At 39.1% G+C, this 25,513-nt stretch overlaps 2 protein-coding genes across 2 annotated transcripts in view; one reads left to right on the top strand and one right to left on the bottom strand.

The window, feature by feature from the left end:
- The window catches only part of LOC134853941 (prohibitin 1-like), a 331,804-nt gene that overhangs the window by 164,053 nt on the left and 142,238 nt on the right, over positions 1-25,513 (top strand). The window lies entirely within an intron of this gene.
- LOC134854829 (short/branched chain specific acyl-CoA dehydrogenase, mitochondrial-like) lies at positions 4,758-7,665 on the bottom strand. Its single transcript, XM_063871187.1, has 3 exons — positions 7,329-7,665; positions 5,193-5,478; positions 4,758-4,998 (listed from the first exon to the last, which is right to left on the bottom strand). The coding sequence occupies exons 1-3, from the start codon at positions 7,648-7,650 to the stop codon at positions 4,758-4,760; spliced, it is 849 nt and encodes a 282-aa protein (XP_063727257.1). The 5' UTR covers positions 7,651-7,665.

The following is a 25,513-nucleotide window of genomic DNA, read 5'->3' as shown; positions in this document are numbered from 1 at the left end:
TTTCCATAGGCTGTAAATGTTTTATTTTCATAAAGAAAAATTATTTAAATGTGAATTCGAACGTTTTCGGAACTATGTCCATCGCCATGTTAATAAAATTGACAAAATGCTTTGCAGACGTTAAAACATCATAAAACACTGTCCAAAAAGACTGGATTATGACGGATTATTTTGACGGATTTTTAATTTATTTAATTTATTATGCTGAATATTAAATGCTGGTTGTTTTGTGCAATTTTTCTAATTTCCAAGGCTCAGATGGAAAATATAGAAAAAACCATTGTTTACTGGGGCTATCTAAGCTGCCATCAAAAGATATTATCATCGAAATGTGGGATAAATGAGCGGAGAGCTACCACACTGACTCATTTTTTCCTTTTTGCGGTGTTACTGACCCAATGTGGGGATGTTGAAAAAAAAACCCTGGTCCTATTGAAACCATTGAAACAGTCTACGGCATCTGCTCAAAAAATTGTGCAAATCTTAAATTTGTTCATTTGAATTTTCAAAGTATTATTAGAAAACGGATGCAATTGAAAAAATTTTGTGATGACATGGGCGAAAATACAATTATAGGAATTTCCGAAACGTGACTTAAAAAAGAAGATAGTGACAATTTATGGAATCTCCACCCTAGAACGCATGCGATGTTCAGATATGATAGGCAATCAGCGGTAAAAAAGAAAGGCGGTGGCGTTTTGTTATATATACCAGTCAAATTGGCTCCGAAATTGAGGCCTGATTTAAATTTGTTTGATAAAGAAAAATATGAGTCAGTGTGGGTTGAGTGCAAATCTACATTTAACATTTCCAGTAAAGAAAAAATGTTAGTTAATTTGTGTTATAATCCAAGCAGCTCAAACTTTATTGATTTTTTGGAACAATTAACGCTTAACATAGATAATGCATTTTCAGTTTCTAATAAAATTACGCTTCTGGGTGATTATAACATAAATTATCTGGATAGCAAAGAAAAAGAAAATTTAGATTCTATAATTATTCCATATGGAGTGAAGGATTTTTGTCCAAACGATGAGACCAGAATTAGTTCCTCAACTAAAACTCATATCGACTACATTATCTGTGACTATGAAACAAACGGCATTGAATTTTGTTTTGATACACCATATAAAACCGACCATTTTGCTTCATTTATTTTGACGGATACAAAATGCGGCAAAAGTTTACCGAGGATAATTTCGACTTTCAATATGAAAAATTATCAGAAAAATGAATTTTGTAATACACTCTCCGCTCTTCCTTGGTATCTCTTATATCAATGTACAGACGCACAAAACATGTTCTCGACGATGATTTATTTAATTTCTAGTGCTCTTCAGCAACATGCTCCTATCCAAAGAAAATTTGTTCGTAATTTTAAACCAAAAAGTGTGTTGAAAACGGAGTGGTTCGATTCAGAATGTCAGCAATTGTTGATTAGGAAACAGAATTCACTCAGATCTTATCGCAGTCAAAGCACAAGCGATAATTGGTCAAAGTACCAGTTTTTACATAATCAACTGAGCCAATTGATTAGAAGTAAACAACTCGATCATTCAAAAAATTGTTTTTCACTTCTCAGCACTATCCAACAAAATTGGAAATATATTAACCAAGTTAGAGGTACATGTTCTGGCAACAATCGAATTACAGTTCTACGAAATTCCTTCAGTGAAATGATAACCCAAAACAAAAAAATTGCCAATCATTTAAATTATATTTTTTCAAACTTAGGCGAATTTTTCGGCGCTAAAAAGCCTCCGAATTACAACAAAACTGGCTCTGAATCTGCACCTTTCCATTTTCAACACATTACAGTGAAGCAATGCTGTGATATAGTTCGAAAAATCAATGTTAGAAAACCTCTCGGACCTTGTACCGAACCTGCTTGGGCAATCATTGACGGTCAATTAGTTATAGTTCCACATTTAACTTTTGTCATAAATACTTGCTTAGATGAGAACATTTTCCCGATCGAACTGAAAAAAGCACACGTAACCCCTTTGTTTAAAAAAGATGAACCAATGGATGCAAAAAATTATCGGCCAATATCAATAACTTGTGCTTTTTCTAAAATTTTTGAAAAAAATTTACATGCCCAAATAACAGAACATCTTGACAAATTTCAAATAATGACACCATTTCAATTCGGATTTCGCAAAAACATTTCAACACAAGATGCTCTCGAAATTAAATAGATTCAAAAAAGTCGTACATGCAGCTTTATTAGATCTGTCCAAGGCTTTTGATTCTATTTCGCATGAAGTTTTAATTGAAAAAATGCTTTCCCTCGGTTTTTCAAATGGAGCAAATGCTTTAATTGCTAGCTTCCTAAGCAAACGTATTCAAAGAGTAAACGTCAATGGAATCTTTTCAGACTGGATTGAAATCAAACGAGGTGTCCCACAAGGAACGGTACTTGGTCCGTTGTTGTTCAATTTATATGTTAATGACATACAAGAGCGATTATATGAAGGTTGTACTTTAGTTCAATATGCTGACGACTGTATGGTTTTTTCCTCCTCTATAATTTCTGAGGATGCTTTGTATCGATTGCAAAAATCACTCAATAATCTAGCGGATTTTTTTGCACAGAACCAATTGAATCTGAATGCATCTAAATCGGAATTTATAACATTTTGTCAAAAAAACGATAGCAAAAATGTAGATACTGATACAATAGTAATTAATGGGCATTATGTAGCCAAAAATCAGAATGCAAATATTTAGGCCTTATTCTTGATTCAAGTTTATCTTTTCATGCTCAAATCAAAACAATTCTCCAAAAAATGGCACAAGGAATTAAAACTATAGATACAATTGGACAACAACTGCCGACATTATCATTAGTTGCCTTGCTTCATTGTCTTGTTTTATCACATTTAGATTATTCAGCAATATTTTTACAACAAATTAAATTAGTTTGATGCTATCTCTAGAGAAACAGTTGAACTGGGCGTTAAAAAGAACATATTTCAGATCGAAATTTAAATCTTCTTCCCTTCTTCGCTTTAGCAAATCGTTCATTGGAATCGAGAAAAGAATTGAGTTAAAGTGTATAACATACTTATACCAAAATCTTACAAACAAAAAGAAGGCTTTTCAAAATACATTGAGACTACCGACTGCCAATTATAGGCTCAACAAAAGATCGAAACAAATTTTTTTTGACAAACATTGTTCAACCGCTTCTCTACAAAAATCATTTTTTCATTTGACTTCTAAGAAATGGAATTCACTGCCCATAATTTTGTTCAATTTAGAAAAATCGAGAACAGGATTCAAGAAAAAATTGAAAGAATTTTACGTGAGTGAATTGAGAAACAATCCAATATGTACAAATACAAATACGTGGCGTGATTTCCGTTTTTGCTAGTTCTATATGTTTTAGTTTAGTTTAATTTTCCAGACATTGTTTGAATCAGAATCTGTATATACTCTGTATATACGCTGTATGTTTGGACTATCTATAAAATTGTTTGTAAAGTTTTAATACCAGCTCGTTCTTAATTCTTAAAACTGATGTTTTTTTAGTATCCGTAACTTCATATATTTTAATCAACCAATTTCTGAACTGTAACCGAACTTGTGTTGTTTTGTTTTGTTTTGTTTATTGCTTGGTTTCTGATGTTGTGTTTTTGTTTGATATAACCAATGAATTTTAACCAACTTTATTATTAACACTTTGCTATACTGATGCCTCGGCTTTTTACTGTATAGTAATTCATGTGTTCTTTTTTCTTCTTCTTCAACACCATTAAGTGGTTTATTTTCATAGTTTATTTTGAGAATGCGTTAAAATTGTAAATTCAAACAAACGTTTTCGCACATTTTTGTGCATCTTCAGGTTTTAAAAATTCTAAACTATCTTTACTTTTGTCTTTGGAAGCTATCTAAATCGCACAACTGGACCCGCAGCTAAATACTAGTGAAGAGTATGCGCAGCGACACTTGACCCTGAAACTGTGAGCAGAGGTAGACGCGGGATTTTCTTGTTTCTGTGTTCTGATGTATATCAGCTAGTAACTTGTTTCTGTCATTGTGTAGTGTCTGTATTTATAATCAGTTCCTTTTTTGATTTTCAGTTCTGATGATGATAATAAAATTGAAACGCGTCAAACTTTGATGTTTTCTAATATCTGTACAAAATGATCAAAGATCATAAAAAGTGTCATACACATGTAACAGTCGCCTACTTAGGTCACATATGAGGTTTAAGATAAATAGTCCCTATAATCTTTGGCTCAAGAGTCAGGGACACTATCTCTTGTGTTTTTCTACCTCAAACGGTCGGAGCTAATTCGGTTCACTTGCGACATGAGACTAAAACCTTTGTTTGCACCCGCGACATGTGCATGAATTTTTAGGTCAATTTTTTTCTCGGTAGAAAAGGTCTTTTTTCAGGCCAGCGATGCTTAAACACTGCCGAAAACCAAGCAGAATCACTATATGACTAAATTTTTTTGGCAAAAAATTATCTATACCGATTTTATCTTTTTTACTAACCAAAACTCATTCTTCAATAAGATTCCGTGAAAAAAACGCCTTCCAATTATTACTTTCAGATTGATCTTCTTTTCTCGTAGGAAATGGAAGAACAAAAAAGATAAACTCAATTAAATCACTATTTACAACTTTTCTTCTATCTGCGCTGTGCCGCAAATTTTACATCAACCAGTTATTTGTTAACCCAAGTACTTTTAGGGCCAGCCAAACTTTCCCATGACCCTATAAAATCCAACATTTTCTATAATAAACTACGCTCGCAACCTCGCTAGTGTAAAAATTTTAAGCATAGTACGGGTTTCTATACACACCATGACGTTTTCGAAATGAAGAGGACAAGTGGAGGATGCCCGGATGCACATTTTGTCCTCCTTCTTCCCAATTGTCAAACCGGGAGTGTCGCGGGGGACGAGGAAGGCGGTGATGCCCTTGTAACCCTTAGAGGGGTCTGTGTTGGCGAACACGACAAACAGTCCTGCCTGCTCCGAATTACTACAAAAAACCTCACTCAAATTATTCATATTCACTGCTTCCTCTTAAACTACTTCTGATTTATTCGGTCAGACACAATCAACTTCAATAGAATACCCTGCAACAACGCCTTTCTAGTTATTTATCATAACCAATTCAATTGCATTTATCTATTACAAAATCATTGAATTGAGTATATGGCTAAATACAAGTACCTGATCCACAATTTTGTTCCGTTTATTACATAATTTCCCTTTCCGTCTGGTTTTGCAACAGTCTTCATTGCAAACGCATCACTGCCCGATGTCGCCTCTGACAGACAAAAAGATCCGACGGTATCTGAGACCAACTTGGGGAGCCAGTATTTTTTCTGCTCCTCGTTGCCATGTTGCATTATCACTGTCGTTATTAGCGTGTTGTGAATATCAACGAGAATTGCGACCGAAGGGTCCACTCTCGCCACTTCTTCCACGGCAAGAATAGAAGAGAAAAAGCTGGAGCCTAAACAAAACTTTATAAACAGAGGCGAAGCTAAGCTTCGAACCATTTGCGATTTTAAAAAGCATGTTCAAAAGACCATGTGTCTCAAACAAGTGAAAAAATTAAGCGAATTCTGTAGAAGAAAATGTAGGCTAAAAAAGATCAAGAAAAAGTCTCCAATAAACTGTCCAAATTAGACTTTTTTTACTTCAAAAACTAGGGCGTATTCGCTTATGACTGGACGATTTCCATTATCTATTTTTTAAAACTTATTCTTTAACTTGGGAGGGTAGTTTTTGAGAAAAGTTTAAAAGAGTTTAAAAAAATTGATATTTGATTTTTCCGAAGACCATAACTTTTTGTGTAAAAAAATGAGCGTAACCGCTGATGCAGTGTGTTTTACACAATCCATTTGTTTTATTGAATTCAAAACCTCAGATATGAAGGGTAGTTTTCAAGAAGTCAGAAAATCTTCCCACAACCCGATTCTTTATTGAACCCAAAATTCAATTTGGGAAAGCAGTTTTCGAGAAAGCAAAAAAACTTTAGGTCAAACATTCTCATTTATCGAAGGCTGTAGAAAGTGGGGTAAAATAAAAAGAAACCAGGGGAATATTTAGGCACACAGGGGAAAGAGCTGTCCTTCCATTGGTATTACTTATTTTGGAAATCGGTAGTAGCTTTTGCGAAAAACTAAAATTTAAGAAAAAGGAGAAAAAAAATCCAAAGCGTCTCAAAGAAATGCCAAAACCAATACATTTTCATAATATCTGTTTTTATCAAACAGGAGTTTTATCAAAAAAAATATCCAAAAAGAACCACGCTCGCGTATTTTGTGCTATCTTTCGCCACATACCTTCTCAGAAAGGTCAAGTCAAAATAGCAAAGTCAATTCAACATTGTAAACAAAAAAGTTCTTGAAATTTATGAACAATTCTTTATCGAAAAGTTTCTCAGAATAAAACAATACGCTGTGCCATCAGATTGAATTGATTTTGAAAGAAATTGCTTGAACCAAAATGCTCCAAAAAATTAATCAAAACGAATTCTACGCACTTTTAGGACAAAATAAAATAAATCAGAAACTTGCATCCAAAAAAAAATGAAAATATAATGCAAAACATTTTCTAGCATTAGAGTTTTTCGATTTTTGTTTACTAATTCGCTAACAGTAAGCATAAAGCGCATATAAGTTTCGCTCGTATTAAACCAGCACCCCATGAGCTCTTTTTACCATTTGAAGAAAAAAAACTATTGAAAAACTATCAAACTATCAACACAGAGGCGATACTACTTGCACCACTAGCAATACCAGATAAAAAAGAACAAAAAAAACTTCAAAAAACCATAAATTAAAATATCAAAATGCTGCCTGGAATCGTGTTCTTTGCGGAAAACATCTCCAGAAACACAACCGACGGCAATAAATGGAAACTCAAAAAAAAAATTAACAAACGGAGATGAAACTCGTACAATTTCCCGTAGAGCCGAAAATATAACTGTTGTCATGAAAAACTTTGAGCTATAAATTATATTCTAAGCATTTCTGCATTTTGTGCAATCCATAATGAAGCAAAAATCTTATGCCTCCCTTGAAATGACCCCGTGTTAGGCCGACATTTTTTTGACACAGAGGCGAAGCTGCACTTCGCAAACACTTGCGAGAACACTATCAAAAAGCAGCTCTAGAAAAAAACGCGATAAAAAAACAGAAAACTCAGTAGGTGAACAACTCGGCTAGGTTTAAGATTCGATCTGCGACTTACTGCAATCAAGGGATTTTGAGTCTCACGCACTATCCACTTAACCAGATAAAATAATCTTCAATACAGATGGCTAAGACACCGAGGGTTATGACACCGAAGATTTACCTACACCGCCATAATTAACGGGAACTTCAATTCCCATAAAGCCATTTGCAAACAGTTCATCAATCAGTCCTTGGTCCATGTTTGCGTTCTCGTCCATTTTTCTCACTAAAGGCTTCAATCTTTCATTAGCAAATTTCTCTACGGCCTCTTGAATAGATTTTTCATCTTCGGATATCGAGGTCAGAGGAGCGAAGCTGAATTCCATATCATTGATGTCCCTTGTATTTGCGTTTGATAAAAGTCTCAAAGAACAAAAATTTGATGCCTTGGCCAAGCAACTGAAGCTTTTTTGGGCAATCCTAGTTCCCGCCGAAACAAACATTTCATTAAAAACTAAAAATAAAATCAAGAGTCTCGCTGGGGAAAGACTGGTAATACTAGCTCAACAACTTCCTACATGCTAACCGAGATCCAATGGTTTCAATGTTCTTTACTTGCAACACCCTGAAAAAAACTCAATTTTGTGCCGGATGAAAACTGAGGAGTGAAAACCCTTGGACAACTGTCCAAAAGCCTATACTACCACTACGAGATCTTCATGACAACTTACACACCGATACGTAAATCTCGAGCCAACTTGCATCCGACCAGTAAATAGTGATGCTAAGTTGCAATTTCGGTAGTAAGGTGCTACCTGGCATCAAGATTTATTTCCATAGTCCGAAAGCCAGGTTGAATTTTTCACGCAAAATTGAGTATATTTCTGATTTTTCCCCTTTTTACCATATTAATCCCCCAAAATCATCAGAATTTTAAGGTATCAGCCAATCTGAGTTTCAGTCAGTTCTGATCAGTAGATTTTTTGGAATTATTTAATGAATTTTAAGAAATGAAATTGTGCACAAATTAATTTCAGTTCTCTGTTGTATTTCTCACGGCCTTTTTGAGAAAATCTCCAAAATTTAAATATTATTTAAAAAAAAATTACTACTTCTACTTCATGTGCTTATTTAGAAACAAACTTTATTAAGAATTAAAGATTAAAAATTACTTGTACTTATAATGCTTAAACAAAATAAAATTATCTAATGATCTAACGTTAAATAGAATAAAAACAACAATGCTTAATGTCAGATAAATTTAAATTTGTGCCACATTATCTTTCCATAGGCTGTAAATGTTTTATTTTCATAAAGAAAAATTATTTAAATGTGAATTCGAACGTTTTCGGAACTATGTCCATCGCCATGTTAATAAAATTGACAAAATGCTTTGCAGACGTTAAAACATCATAAAACACTGTCCAAAAAGACTGGATTATGACGGATTATTTTGACGGATTTTTAATTTATTTAATTTATTATGCTGAATATTAAATGCTGGTTGTTTTGTGCAATTTTTCTAATTTCCAAGGCTCAGATGGAAAATATAGAAAAAACCATTGTTTACTGGGGCTATCTAAGCTGCCATCAAAAGATATTATCATCGAAATGTGGGATAAATGAGCGGAGAGCTACCACACTGACTCATTTTTTCCTTTTTGCGGTGTTACTGACCCAATGTGGGGATGTTGAAAAAAAACCCTGGTCCTATTGAAACCATTGAAACAGTCTACGGCATCTGCTCAAAAAATTGTGCAAATCTTAAATTTGTTCATTTGAATTTTCAAAGTATTATTAGAAAACGGATGCAATTGAAAAAATTTTGTGATGACATGGGCGAAAATACAATTATAGGAATTTCCGAAACGTGACTTAAAAAAGAAGATAGTGACAATTTATGGAATCTCCACCCTAGAACGCATGCGATGTTCAGATATGATAGGCAATCAGCGGTAAAAAAGAAAGGCGGTGGCGTTTTGTTATATATACCAGTCAAATTGGCTCCGAAATTGAGGCCTGATTTAAATTTGTTTGATAAAGAAAAATATGAGTCAGTGTGGGTTGAGTGCAAATCTACATTTAACATTTCCAGTAAAGAAAAAATGTTAGTTAATTTGTGTTATAATCCAAGCAGCTCAAACTTTATTGATTTTTTGGAACAATTAACGCTTAACATAGATAATGCATTTTCAGTTTCTAATAAAATTACGCTTCTGGGTGATTATAACATAAATTATCTGGATAGCAAAGAAAAAGAAAATTTAGATTCTATAATTATTCCATATGGAGTGAAGGATTTTTGTCCAAACGATGAGACCAGAATTAGTTCCTCAACTAAAACTCATATCGACTACATTATCTGTGACTATGAAACAAACGGCATTGAATTTTGTTTTGATACACCATATAAAACCGACCATTTTGCTTCATTTATTTTGACGGATACAAAATGCGGCAAAAGTTTACCGAGGATAATTTCGACTTTCAATATGAAAAATTATCAGAAAAATGAATTTTGTAATACACTCTCCGCTCTTCCTTGGTATCTCTTATATCAATGTACAGACGCACAAAACATGTTCTCGACGATGATTTATTTAATTTCTAGTGCTCTTCAGCAACATGCTCCTATCCAAAGAAAATTTGTTCGTAATTTTAAACCAAAAAGTGTGTTGAAAACGGAGTGGTTCGATTCAGAATGTCAGCAATTGTTGATTAGGAAACAGAATTCACTCAGATCTTATCGCAGTCAAAGCACAAGCGATAATTGGTCAAAGTACCAGTTTTTACATAATCAACTGAGCCAATTGATTAGAAGTAAACAACTCGATCATTCAAAAAATTGTTTTTCACTTCTCAGCACTATCCAACAAAATTGGAAATATATTAACCAAGTTAGAGGTACATGTTCTGGCAACAATCGAATTACAGTTCTACGAAATTCCTTCAGTGAAATGATAACCCAAAACAAAAAAATTGCCAATCATTTAAATTATATTTTTTCAAACTTAGGCGAATTTTTCGGCGCTAAAAAGCCTCCGAATTACAACAAAACTGGCTCTGAATCTGCACCTTTCCATTTTCAACACATTACAGTGAAGCAATGCTGTGATATAGTTCGAAAAATCAATGTTAGAAAACCTCTCGGACCTTGTACCGAACCTGCTTGGGCAATCATTGACGGTCAATTAGTTATAGTTCCACATTTAACTTTTGTCATAAATACTTGCTTAGATGAGAACATTTTCCCGATCGAACTGAAAAAAGCACACGTAACCCCTTTGTTTAAAAAAGATGAACCAATGGATGCAAAAAATTATCGGCCAATATCAATAACTTGTGCTTTTTCTAAAATTTTTGAAAAAAATTTACATGCCCAAATAACAGAACATCTTGACAAATTTCAAATAATGACACCATTTCAATTCGGATTTCGCAAAAACATTTCAACACAAGATGCTCTCGAAATTAAATAGATTCAAAAAAGTCGTACATGCAGCTTTATTAGATCTGTCCAAGGCTTTTGATTCTATTTCGCATGAAGTTTTAATTGAAAAAATGCTTTCCCTCGGTTTTTCAAATGGAGCAAATGCTTTAATTGCTAGCTTCCTAAGCAAACGTTTTCAAAGAGTAAACGTCAATGGAATCTTTTCAGACTGGATTGAAATCAAACGAGGTGTCCCACAAGGAACGGTACTTGGTCCGTTGTTGTTCAATTTATATGTTAATGACATACAAGAGCGATTATATGAAGGTTGTACTTTAGTTCAATATGCTGACGACTGTATGGTTTTTTCCTCCTCTATAATTTCTGAGGATGCTTTGTATCGATTGCAAAAATCACTCAATAATCTAGCGGATTTTTTTGCACAGAACCAATTGAATCTGAATGCATCTAAATCGGAATTTATAACATTTTGTCAAAAAAACGATAGCAAAAATGTAGATACTGATACAATAGTAATTAATGGGCATTATGTAGCCAAAAATCAGAATGCAAATATTTAGGCCTTATTCTTGATTCAAGTTTGTCTTTTCATGCTCAAATCAAAACAATTCTCCAAAAAATGGCACAAGGAATTAAAACTATAGATACAATTGGACAACAACTGCCGACATTATCATTAGTTGCCTTGCTTCATTGTCTTGTTTTATCACATTTAGATTATTCAGCAATATTTTTACAACAAATTAAATTAGTTTGATGCTATCTCTAGAGAAACAGTTGAACTGGGCGTTAAAAAGAACATATTTCAGATCGAAATTTAAATCTTCTTCCCTTCTTCGCTTTAGCAAATCGTTCATTGGAATCGAGAAAAGAATTGAGTTAAAGTGTATAACATACTTATACCAAAATCTTACAAACAAAAAGAAGGCTTTTCAAAATACATTGAGACTACCGACTGCCAATTATAGGCTCAACAAAAGATCGAAACAAATTTTTTTTGACAAACATTGTTCAACCGCTTCTCTACAAAAATCATTTTTTCATTTGACTTCTAAGAAATGGAATTCACTGCCCATAATTTTGTTCAATTTAGAAAAATCGAGAACAGGATTCAAGAAAAAATTGAAAGAATTTTACGTGAGTGAATTGAGAAACAATCCAATATGTACAAATACAAATACGTGGCGTGATTTCCGTTTTTGCTAGTTCTATATGTTTTAGTTTAGTTTAATTTTCCAGACATTGTTTGAAAGAGAATCTGTATATACTCTGTATATACGCTGTATGTTTGGACTATCTATAAAATTGTTTGTAAAGTTTTAATACCAGCTCGTTCTTAATTCTTAAAACTGATGTTTTTTTAGTATCCGTAACTTCATATATTTTAATCAACCAATTTCTGAACTGTAACCGAACTTGTGTTGTTTTGTTTTGTTTTGTTTATTGCTTGGTTTCTGATGTTGTGTTTTTGTTTGATATAACCAATGAATTTTAACCAACTTTATTATTAACACTTTGCTATACTGATGCCTCGGCTTTTTACTGTATAGTAATTCATGTGTTCTTTTTTCTTCTTCTTCAACACCATTAAGTGGTTTATTTTCATAGTTTATTTTGAGAATGCGTTAAAATTGTAAATTCAAACAAACGTTTTCGCACATTTTTGTGCATCTTCAGGTTTTAAAAATTCTAAACTATCTTTACTTTTGTCTTTGGAAGCTATCTAAATCGCACAACTGGACCCGCAGCTAAATACTAGTGAAGAGTATGCGCAGCGACACTTGACCCTGAAACTGTGAGCAGAGGTAGACGCGGGATTTTCTTGTTTCTGTGTTCTGATGTATATCAGCTAGTAACTTGTTTCTGTCATTGTGTAGTGTCTGTATTTATAATCAGTTCCTTTTTTGATTTTCAGTTCTGATGATGATAATAAAATTGAAACGCGTCAAACTTTGATGTTTTCTAATATCTGTACAAAATGATCAAAGATCATAAAAAGTGTCATACACATGTAACAGTCGCCTACTTAGGTCACATATGAGGTTTAAGATAAATAGTCCCTATAATCTTTGGCTCAAGAGTCAGGGACACTATCTCTTGTGTTTTTCTACCTCAAACGGTCGGAGCTAATTCGGTTCACTTGCGACATGAGACTAAAACCTTTGTTACAGCTTACAGGCGACTACCAAAATACCCCCCCCCCCCCCCCACTCTAGAAAATAAGAACGTCCCCATACTTAGGTCTCAAAATACGTAGAACACGCGAACGCCGTTAAAAACAGGGTCGGAACAATCCGTATAACTACTTTTTATTAGACAGTGGACCTTTGATCCATTTCAGATGGTTCAACCTAAAACTCTACTTACCTCAACATAACAATATAAAACACACTCAAGAAATTTAAATTGGGTACTCACATACCGGCACACTCTCTAGAATTAAGTAACCAAATTAATAAGTAACTCTAGAACAATTGGTAATCAAGTTTGACTCGAGGAGTTTTAAATGAATAAGTTTTACCTTGAGAAATGAGTTTTGGGGCTGGACCATTGGGAGACTTCGGTTGTCCACCTTTCAACCGAAGATTCACTCTGGTCCAATACTGATTCGCTTTCTTCTCCACGCACAATCACTCTGTCTTCTCTTAAGAATGAGACAGCTCTACTCTCGCACAATCTTATATCTGGAAATTGCGAAAAGCAATTTCGCGCTGTTTTTTTGACTACTTTCCCGCGATTGTAGTTCGGTTCTTCTGATCTTATTTTCAGATATTTCCAGTTGTCGCGAGAAAACTGAGCATGACATGCTCAATTCGAATTTTTGAAAAATTCCGTTTCACCCCAAAATCATGTCTTGTGCATTGCTCAAGGTCAAACTTCCAACTATGACCGACTTGCACAACATCATTATTTCATAATTTAAAAAATTCAACCAATCAAAACTTTACAAAAATTACTGAAATTATGTAACAACTATTATGTTACAATTTTAAACATTTTGTCACAAATTTTTGAGAGTTTTAGGTCATGGTTTAGATTATGAAAAAACATCTTAAGTCTGAGTTTATTTGAATAGTATGTTAGAGTGTTCGCGATTTTTAAATTGGTAGAGCCCCCATGAAAAAAAAACTAATAGGTTTCATCTAGCAGTTTGACGACGAGTTATTTTGTTCGAAAATTTTCTCCTGGTTGAAGAAAATTGTGCCAAAAAAGTAAATTTCAAACGTTTTCGCAACTATGTGCATCGTCAGGATTTTTACAATAGATTAATCTAAGTGACGGTAAAACATCAATTTACAATTATTATTTACAATAATTCACATACATTATGGTTCTAAACCATAATGTTAAAAAATTTAGCCAATCACAGTTGATGTAACATTCGCCCGGAAATACATATCGACGGAAAATAAATCTAGGTCCTAAGACGACTGGCCAGCGTCTAAACAGCGTTCTACATGCTTTTCACCGTCTCTACCAAAGCCAGTTCTTTTGGTGGTCTTTCTAACATCGGGTCGACAAAAACGTTACTGTTCTCCGGCTTCGATCAGAACGCTCGAACTAACTTAAGTACATGCAAAACTGGTGAGCTCATGGCTGGGTCTCAGTATCCCCAGACCAAAAGGTCACTCCTAAAAACAGGGCTACTACTACTTATTGTATTATTATTTTTTTTGTTCAGTAGATAAAAATCATCATCTCCGTCGAAGATGGATCAGCCCTTTCCCCCAACTCCTCGCTTCTCATCTTCGTAAAATGAATTCTGATATTAAATAAATTCAATTCAAGACATAACCGGGAAGCTAAGAGTTTACATAAAACGGTTTTAGTTCAAATCCCGAGACCCCTCCGGATTCCTATATCCGGGGAAATAACAACCTTATCTTCTTTCCGGAAGACTGTTTTTCTACCCTTCACCGTTGTTGCGAACGGCCTTGCAACGATTGTAGCGACACAATCGCTGCAACTCGGAGCGGGTCTCTGCTAATTCAGCTTTTTCTTTGATTCTGATCTTCGATTTTTTCGTAGTTATCTTCGTCGCAACTATTGTTGTTCTGATTTTCTTCTGGTTTTTCTCCAAAATGGCGGTTTTTGGCGTTTCTCAGAAGTGCGACTTCTTAGTTCGAATTTTTGAAATTTCAAATTACCAGAATATCTTGACTTTCACCGTTTGACTAATCGTCACAAGAACGTCACTAATCTCTCAAAACTGTCAATTCGGAAGGTTAGCTGCTAACTATTCGAAATCGCCGAATCTGCATCTGGTCGAATGTCACATACTCCTCGGACAGCCCGGTCAATGTCCCCATTGAATTTTGCAATGATCGTAAAATTGGTACAGTGTCATTGAACAGAATTTACAAAATGCACGAAATTACTCTTATCCACGTCATATCGACTCACTGCAGAATATAAATGGCATAGCCTATAGCCTTCCAAATTCTTTCACTTATCTGCACTTTCGAGGATATGACTTAACATAAAACATTTTTTCTGACGTCCAATGCCAACGCCCTGATATAAAAATTTTCCTCCTAGGTTTTAAAAGATGTTGGTTTGCAGGACAGTCCTGCCAACCAACAAGCTAAAATTATCTTACTATGCTTCTTCCCTTCGGAAATCTTGGTTGTTATTGTCCTGAATATTAAAACTAAGAAATTCTGTGGTTAGAAAGAACAATGAAACAATCTCCCTCGTCGAGAGTTTACCCCAGCATTTCATATCACCACAAACTGATCAGTTGTCCAAGTTGATCAAAAACAATCATGCAGGCTTGAATATTTAAATATACTCTTTACTCAAGCCTTTCCAAATAAATAGTAAGTGTCTCTAAAGCCACTAATTAAAATCAAAATACAATATTATAAATGCAACAAATTCTTTAATGTTCAAAACTCAACTAAATGTTTTCTTTCAGCTTTCAATTACAACTTAATTGCTTAGTTTCTCACTTGAGTTTTTGTCACCCATATAAAACAATGCTGAGCTTTAACTTCTTTTCTTCCGTCACTTCTTTGTTTCTTCTTTTTTTGTTTTTGCTTAGAGTTTCTGAAACTTCTAAATTTTTCTAATTTTCTTTCGTTTCGCATCTTGTTTTCCGGCCATTTGTCACTGCTCCATCTCCTCCTCCTGCGACATTAACTCTGCACTTTCAGTTTCTGTGTCTTGCAACACATTGTTAGCTATTCTGTCGCTGTTGGAAGCAGTCCTCCAACACTTCTGCTCTTCTACCCTCTGTTTACAACAAGGTAGGGGATCCACGTTAGATTCTCTGTTCCAGCAGAAACTGTTGTGGAGACACAACGTCACGTTTCTCTCCAAATCTTCCTTCAACATCTCTTCCTTCTCTCTTCCATTACGTTCACTTGTCCTGGAAATTCTCTTTACAGCGGTGGTCACTGCATTCCGATAAGTCACGAAAGCTCGCTTGAAAGCTCCTGCCCCAATGTCCATCTGATACACACTGTACACTCTGCCGTGCTTCGACATATGCTTCATGGCATACTCATACAACCATGCAGTCATGTTGGCTCTAAACCATGGCATCAGTCGTCTCTTTGCTCATATATTTTTCAATTCCATCGGAATGTTCAGAATCTTGCACATTGTCTCAAAAAGATCTAAATTTTTTAGACAATCTAATTTCTGCAATTGTTCTCTCGTCGGCGCCTCCTGTCTATTGTTCTCCTTCCAGCCATCGTATCGCCATCATAACTCCCACTATCACTACTGTTATGGGCTGTGATGAATCTGGTAAACCCATGGAGAGCAGCTCTCCAGAGTCCCAGATCAACACCAGATTACTACGTTCGGGGTACCACCATGTTTGCAGCAAGCAATGGCAAGGAATTTTGTCATGTGTCAACATGATGCTCCTCCAGTTACGCTTTCCCGAAGCTTCCAGTAGTGGTTCCACTTCCATCATCACTCGGTGGACTTCATCATTTTCATCTACTGTAGTGTAATCCGTAACGGTTGATCCTCTCTGTTTTTGTCTTTCAAAATCCTGAAGTTCCCACTGACGTATCCCATGAACTTCTTTCCCAGTATTGATTCTAAATCCTCCTTAGTTCTCTCCGGGACTGCGGAGAATATTCTGCACAGTAATTCATAAGATTTTTCTGACATTCTCGCTAGTCTCACACGCTTCGACACTGAGAAGGCTTGATCCACGATCGTTCTCGTACTTTTTACATCCACAGCCACAAAATGCTCTGGGTATCTGCTCTTCCACATTGGAGCTAATGTCGATCCCACCAAATATCTAGCTCCCGATGGTCTGCGATAAGTTTCACTGTGTCTGATGTTCATTTCCGCCTCGATCCCTTCTCTCCGTTTTCCTATGTGCTCTTGCTCAGTCTGCAAAACTCCTGGGAACACTTCTACACTGATGGCCGTGACCATCTCATGTTTCTGTTCTAGATTCAATAATGACTCTAAAGAACCAAACATATTGTAGAATCCTAGTGCAGTCACTAGATTCACCTCGGTTCCTCCATGGCAATCTGCGATCAATTCCGTTTCCGTCTTCGCTTTCATCACAATGTTCCCAAACAATGTTGTCAACTGTTTGTCTTGTTTCTCCAGGGTTTTCACGCTATCTAGACTTCCACAGACGTGACCTTCCAGTCCACAGACTTCTGCCAGACAGCTACCAGGTTTAACCCAGTCTTCTGGTCCCCAGCCAGGCAACTCCACTTTGTCTTCCCCGTTGCTCTTAGAGGCTGTTGTCATCACATTATAGATGATATTAAGATCACGCAGATTACAGTCTGCATTTAGTTCACTCTGCACATCTTGTGTTGCCTGCAGTATCGAGTCAGCATTGGGACTAGGGCAACACGATGGTCTCATCAGTTCCCACAATACCATCAAGCTCGTTCTCAGTAATTTATCTGAGAATCCCAACCCAAACTCCACTCGTTTGTCGGATTCTGGCACGGAAGGTGCAGCTACCTTTTCTTCTAAGATTAGTCCAAGCTTGGTCTGCGGATTAGCAGCGCTTCTTATCGTCGCAATTCTAGACGTCCAGAATCTTAGCAATGCTGATTGCCCGTAATCAAAGAAGTAATCGCGTATGTCTTCACTGAGAAACGGGTTGTACGCTATCCCTATGACTCCTGACACGTAACTGTATGACTTCTTTCTGATCGGTCCACAGTATTCATTGGACTTCGGCAGTGCTCCCATAGATTCCTTAGTGAGCCTCAGCTCCTTGTTTGAGAATCTACTGATTTCGTCAATTTTCCTCATGGCCTCTAGTTCTACAGGTTCTTTCATGTTCACCCTCATTGGTTTACTTTGATGTATATCCAGCAGTGCTAGCAAGAGTAGGGCTCTTACTCGTTCATCGCCCTCTCTCAGCATCTTGACACAAGTAATCAATGCTGGCACTGAAATTTGCTCTATCATGAATCGGATGAAACAGAGAGCGTCTCTCCGCTTCGCGCACGCTACTGCCATTCCCTCTTGGATTATCAGATCCCTTATGCTCGTCATCAGGAAGACCTTTTCTTCTTTCGATCTCTTCCTTTCTTCGGAATCATATTCCTCGCGTGTCAGTCCGATCATGCTCCAGGCGAACTTCAGTTGTAATTCAGTCCTCACACAGGGTATCGCTATCAGAGCGTGTATACTCGGTGTAGTCCTCATCTCTTCCTCAAAGTACCGTAACAATACAGCTTTCCATGAAAGGCTCACCAATTGCTCAATCGTTTCTGCCTGCGTCTCAGACGACTCTAGAGTCCTGTATGCTTTCTGCTTGAGGGTGGTGCCTTGCATCATTGTCTCCAGATAACCTTCCATGGCACTCTTGTCTTCCAGAGCCATTAAGTGTCCTCTGGCCGAGTTTCTGTACTCCAACATCTCCATGTATCCACCGGTGGGTTCATCTATTGATACAGTCTCCGACCGTGTCAGTCGGTTATATTCCTCTGGGACCAGTTGTGGTACTCTCTCCACATTGGCTGAGTATTTCTATTTCTAACGTTGCTCCAGTCAGAGTGCGGTCACTCCAATTGGATTTATAACCCGTTGATTTTATTTCTGCCATGAGAATGGGCGGCACCATTGCTACATCCGTTAACATTCTGTCTGTGCCAGGCAATCGATCATCACCTTTTCCCAAATCCATGACTTCTCCGACTCGTTTTCTTTTCGCTGAGTTGACAGCTTTTATTGATATTTCCGAATCCACCTTCGTCTTTCCCGCTCTCCTCGGTATTACTTTACTGCCTAGTTTCATCTTCATCTCATTGATCTCATCAATCACCAATTTCGATCGCATCGTTCCTTTCCTAGTTCTCGACAGATATACCACTTCTCATTTATCCTCTTGCGGTGTCATCTTGATAGGAGAGTTTGCTTCACTTTCGTCAGTGGCTGAGACGATCAACAACTCACTCAATCTCTCTTCACACTCGTCGAGTTTGTCAAGGACTTCCCGCATCAGTGGTCGGTTGAGACCTATTTTCAAAATGGTCTGGGTTCCGTAGCTCTGAACTACTGTCCAGACTTCTTCCATGAAGGCCAATCTGTCCAATCTACATCCTGTCCTATTTTCATGGTCTCGGTGATGTACCTCCCACTCTTCTTCGGGTAATGTTCCCAAGAAGGGTACTCTGGCAGCGCCTTCTATCCTTCTTCTCCTTGGTGATTCCATGAGGAGTCTTTGTTCATTGTCTTTAGAATTGCCCGGAGAGCTGCTCTCCGGTAAATTCCGTTCCATATCCGCAAAAGCTGACGGAGGCTCCATAGTACCTTCGTTTGCTGGTTCAGTCGTTTCCAACGCGTCTGCGTCGTTTTCATTCAAAGTCACTGAGGAAATTGAAATCCAGGCAGGATATTCCTCCTGTCGATGCTTTGGCGACCTTTTTCTCTGCTTGATCGGGATCCTCTTGCATAGGCTCTTCCGATCGACGGCTTCCTCCCTGCCCATCATCTCCTCCTGATGTATCTCTCGAATTTGAGGGTGCTTGCGTTTCAGTCTTGGCCCCTTTCGGAAGTTTTGGTATGATTAGCCTGCCAGCTGATTTATCTTCCTCCTCTCCATGGACCACTTTGATTTCCTCATAGCCGAAGGGTGCCAGGAAGGTTCTCGTCTGCAACGTTCCTCCCTTTCCTCCCGTTCCTCCCGTTCCTCCCGTTCCTCCCTTTCACACTGTTCAAAATCAGGGAGGCATCAGGTAATTCGGCTCTGCCTCTCATCCTCATAGGCGCTATGTTTAATTCCGTCCCTTCCGTGTCAAACGCTCCAGGCTTCGGAGTCGCGTCGATTGATACATCCACTACTGCTTGGAGGAAATCTTTTATCAAGTATCGAGAGAGTTTTGGGTAAACTTTTGCCAAGAAGGACGCGGTCCATCCGGCTCCCAGCCCTTCCAGCATGCTATCAGTCCTTTCAAAGCCTTCTTCTCCCTTCACCTTCTGAGTCCAGCAAGTTTCCAGGTTAAGTTGGCACACTCTGTTTACGAACTCGGCTGCCTTCTCTTCGGCATTTTCGGCCAGGTTCACCTCCTTTACAAGGTAGGCATGGATCTTCCTGATCGTCACTGGGCCTTGCTCAAAAGCATCCGCACCCAATGCCGCTACTCGAGGAGTTAGGTGTAGCCACTGGTTGGCTTCTGGCTTGGTTCTCAAAACCATCGCCTCCAAGTGAGCTCTGGTATCCTTGGAGTTGTTTCTTCTCTCTCCTTCCTCTTTTATGTCCATTCCTCGGAACCACAATTCGACATTGCCACAAATACTCGATGATTGTCATCTATTCCTGGCTTCAATTTGAGCTGTCGACTGAAGTTGGACAGTTCCAACACCAGCAACTCGTCCAACACTAGGATGTGTAGTGAGTGGTCCTTGAATCCTCTCATTGCGTTCGAGATATCCGACCACACCGCCGGTAGTTCGGCCCTGAGTGGTCTCAGATTCTCCATCTCTATCTCGCGATTTGGGGCCGATATGATTACATCATATTTTCCTGCCGAGAGCAAAGCCACTATCGCATACACGAACTTTAGTCCATCCGGAGACGTGCATATCCCGGAGACAGCGCAAACACGGCTCTCGGTGTCATCTTGGTGAACGAACCTTCTTTCAGGGTATCCACTACTTCACCCATCGACTCGATTGTATCTTTTATCGCTGACCATACAGCGGCTTCGTGTGTAAATAGTCATTGATGCCAGCAAACACAATTGTGATTGGGTTCATCTCTGTCTGTCTTTGTACCCCAATCGCCATTGACACGGATTGCATTAGGTCCAGATCGACCTCTGCTAACATTATAACATCCGGCCAAAACAGAGACTTGGAAGTGTGTACGAAGTCTGAATTCGCTACTATCATAATCTTGGCCTTCCTCATTTCCGCCTTGTCATACGCGGCAAAGATGGTCTCATCTTTCTTTATCGCTTTCAACCCGTCGTATCTTTGGACATCACCTTCTTGATTCATTTGTTTCGGGTATACTCTTTCTTTCACATGACCTGGGGTTGTTTTCAGCTGCCTGAAAATCTTCACATGTTGTCCAATCGGCGCCCTCGTTGTCAGAAATCTTCCATGTCTCTCTTCTCGATTTCCCTCATCGTGATTCAAGTTTACGTCTTGTAACGGTCTTGCATTCACTGGGCCCATTGTGTTGTTAGAGGGCAGTCCCTCTAGATCAGCAAACCTCAAGGCCGTCGTGGAGCTGAAGCTTATGCCCGCAGCTATTAACCAATCCACGCCTGTTATCGAGTACAGTCCACTGACCGATAACCTTGCTCCGTTCAGTATCCTCATGGCATCCGCTGCGAAGCTCACCGTCTGAAGGTTCAGTTTCATCAGGTCATCCTTGTATATGTGCCAGGTAGAAGGTATTGGCCTCGACCACATTAGAGAGCTCCTGTTTGGACGTCGCTCCTCTCGACTGGTGCTCGTCGTCTCAGATCCCGTATCCGATCTAGAGGTGCTGGTCGTTTCCGCTGTCGAGTTGACAGGCCCTAATCTTCGTCTAGGATTAATGGTCCTCCTCATGGGCGCTTCTCCCAATCGATCTCGTACATCCGTTCTGTGCCCGGGTTCGCTGGAGCTTTGCGGCTTATAGATGGTCACGGCAGGGACCGCTCCCAAGCGTGTTTCCAGGTTAGGAGGCACAAAGGTGGTAATTGTCGGTTCGTTTGATGCTTCCTCTTCCTTCGGCACTCCCGTGTCAAAGAGTTCTACTTCCAATTCATCCAATTGCTCTTGGAAGACTCTGTTCAACCAAACCTGTCCTTCTATGCTATCAAAGTGGATGCCGTCAGTGGTCAGCCTGGCCTGATCCATAGCCCTCAGCTCATGTTCGATATCCATAAGGATCATCCTTCCGGCATTCTGACTTGCAAGATTCCTCAGGATGTTGTTCCACCTGATTAGTCCTTTGTTGTGCCTTCTCCCTGCTGCAGTCAATGTCCTCGTGCTCATTGGCACAGTGCAAACGGTCAGTACCGCGCAGTTGAACTTTTGCCAGAGGGTAGTAAACAAGCACACCATCATTGATTCCCATAGTGCTTCCTCGTCATCTGAGCTTCTCGAGATATTATATGTCCCAACTAGGATCGTTACATTAGGGATTCTCCCTGGGTTCATCAACTCCACCATCCGAAATAACTGGGCTATCGTCGCGCCTCCGAAAGCCATCACCGTGGTGATCCAGGAGGTCCTCAAGTTTGAGAGCACTCTGACCAAGCTGTCTCCCAGTATCAGATGTGATGTCCCCAGTGGTGATTGTTGCAGGTTTACTGCCGGGTTCCAGGTCGCTCGATTGAAGCAAGCTCTCGGATCCGCCGCCGGAACTCCTGTGAAGTTATACTTCAACTGATTATTCTTTTGTACATCCATTACCCGTGACACAATCTTCGCCGGTATCTTTCGTATCTTCCGGTCTGGGACTCTTTTGAGCTCCCCATTGGTAGCGTTGCATCGGTAACTCCCCTGTTGGTCATTACGTCTTGGGATAGCAGTACTCTGCCCGTATCGTCGATCGTTCCATAGGGTGCAGTCGCGCCGGAACCTGGCGCATTCCTATTGGCGACTAGTCGTCCAGCTGTCTCTATCAGCTTCCTCACCGTTTGCTCCATGACTGGGTTACCCAAGGTATCACTCGGGTCCGGGGGATTGTCACTCGACCTGTTGTAGCTGGGAGTCGCGTTTCTGTCGTTTGACTCATTTCTCGAGGCGTCAAGAGCTCAATCGGGGACTGCCCGCGAGGAATACTCCTTGCAGGTATCACTTTTCTACGGCTGTTGTCAATGCCACCCGCTCCGATCGCTCCTTGTAGTCCCGCCCCAAGCGTTCAATTTCTTCACCCTGCTTTTTGTTGCAGTCTTCAAACAATCTCTTCCACATGTCTCTGTCGTCCTCCATAATGAGCATGGTCTTAGTCATTTCATCCAGCTCCTTTCTGGTCCTTTCCAGCTCATCTTTTATCCCATCTAGATCTTGCATGGTCTGGTTCGTTTGAACCCCCTGTTCTACTCTCGCCCTCTTTGGTGGTACAGCTATTCTCAGTGGTGAACTAGACGAGGCAACCTCGCTGTTCATCTCTTGATGCATTCTCTTCAGCCCAGGCTTGGGCTTGGAGGGCAAAGGCATCTCACCTGGTTGATAAGTCCTAGAACTTCCCAATCCAGGCTTGTTCGCCAAGTCACTCCCTGAGAGAGCCCCGTTTCTCCACCTCATCACTCTCATGTTCGGGCGTTCTAGTACTCCCCTCTCTCCGTATGCTGCCATCAATAGGACTTCCGTGGGGCGGTCCCCACGGTTGTCATGCCCCAAGATGTTTATCAGGGCGGTCAGCATCATGACTACCTCTGGGTCCTCCAGAGCGAAGTCTCGATCCATTAGCCGACGATAGATCGCATCTACCATCGGTCCTACATATGCCTCTGCGAGGTCCATCAATTCATCCAAGTTGAAGTTATCCATTCTCTTTTCGGGTTCGATTCGATTCGATTTAATGATTTGACTCAAGTGACTAATTAAACGATCAATCAGGATCTAGAAAAGAGGTCACGAATATCACACTTGTCCATTTCACCTTAACTTTTTGTTAAAATTTATTTAAAACACTCAGATAAAAAGATTTTGATCCTAAAATTTTTTAAAATCAATCGGTCTCTAAAATTTTGGAATTCGACCTAAGATTGGACAGTTCAAATTTTGGATCTATTCGTAAGATCGTTATCCAGTTGTTCGTGGTCACTAACTTCTTCTTACCCAGAACCTCAATAACATAACACACTTATCACACAGTACACACACTTTAGTCTGACACCCTCTTGCATGTTACCTTAACTCAGCCTATCCTTAAGTAATATTTCTTTTGTAAGTATACTTGTATATTAGTATCAGAGAAGTGTATGAGCGCGTACAGTTCCCGAGGATGCAGTCGTCCTCTGTTCGGATCGTACACTGGAAGCGAAAGCTCCTTCACTTCCCTTTCCACGAGGATGTCTCTCAATCTCGTTGAGGACAAGACTAGGTTTTCCGGGTACACGTGCCGCTTCTCCGTCGCCCGTGTCACTAAGAAGCATAGGTATTTTCCCGGTATCTGTGACGCCGCCGGAGGCAAGGCTGCTACGCCCCCTATTCCTGTATTCCTGGTTTTTGCTTCCAAAGGAATTCTATGTTTTTATATTCTCTCTAAAAATTCGCTGCTAAAGCTGTCCTAAAACTCATGTCTGCTGTGATTGCTATCGCACATGTTCTATTTGTGAGTATGAAATTGCTGTCTGTTAAAATTATGCTAGTTGAATATTCATTTGGTAAGTTAAAATATGACTCAACTACCCTCCTTATGTCCGGTTTCTTAGGGTCCTCGCCTGTTTCCGCTTCTAAATCTCCTATCTCTCTTGCTATTCTTAATTTTTTTATTAATAAATTTTCAGTGTGGGTAAGTCCTTTTCCACTTCCCGGACAAAAATATCCATCGACATCCCCGTCGATCGCATACCGGATATTAAATCAAGGTTGGATGCAGGAATGAGTAATTGCCTTTCCTGGGCAGCCCAGGAAGGATCATCCCTTTCGTTTTTTTGTATTTCTTGCTCTCACGGTCTACATCTTGAATCGTTACACTGGTCTCCTTTGGGTCCGACGTCATTTCGTTCAGCGATTCCAAGACACGTAAATTCGTCAAGTCGTGTTCATGTGACTGCTGTTGCTCGTCGTCGATTTCTACCTCGGGCTTGGACCGGTCATCGACCCACTCCTCGTCGTGATCATCGATTATGTCAATGTCCTGTGACACAGTTATTTCTTCTAGACCCACTACTTCTTCCCCTATCCTCTTTAGGTCTATACTGTCCACTACAAAATCGTCGCCGTAACGATTATATCTTTTTCTGGGTCTTGTCTTGTCATTCTGTCGAGTCTGTATCGTGAACGGAAGGTCCGGTTCCTAGTTCTTGGGAACCTCCCTTTGTTCAGGGTCTTGCCAGTCCTCTTCTGCATAGGGTAAAGTTTCATCGTCTGCTTTAATCACCTCATTTGGATCCAGGTCCAGTGGTGTACTTTTTCCATCCTCTATGACTTCATTTCCATCGTTGTTTTCCCTGGTGACATTCTCGTTGACCTCACAAGCAGGGTCAATCATTAGATAATCCCCCACCTCCATGTCTGCAGGTATAAACCAGTCACTGTCGATGAACTGTGTGGCTTAATGTTTTCGTAATGAGCGGCTCGGCCAGTACTCAGTCTATAGCAGCGTCCCTCCTGGTGCACGATCGTAATCATGAAGGGTCCCTTCCACTTTTTTAGGAGCTTTTTCGTTCCTTTTGGTGGTATGACGTTCTGAAATACCCATACGTAGTCCCCTACCCAATAAGCTTTTGCACCAGCTGCTTTCTTGTCAAATCTTTTCCTCTGCCTTGCCTGTGCCTGCTGAGTATTTCGTCTAC

Source organism: Symsagittifera roscoffensis, chromosome 9, assembly GCF_963678635.1.
Source record: "Symsagittifera roscoffensis chromosome 9, txSymRosc1.1, whole genome shotgun sequence".
NCBI classification, from domain to species: domain Eukaryota; kingdom Metazoa; phylum Xenacoelomorpha; order Acoela; family Convolutidae; genus Symsagittifera; species Symsagittifera roscoffensis.
The sequence above is the reverse complement of the archived record's forward strand: the minus strand, read 5'-3'. Positions and strand labels throughout refer to the sequence as shown.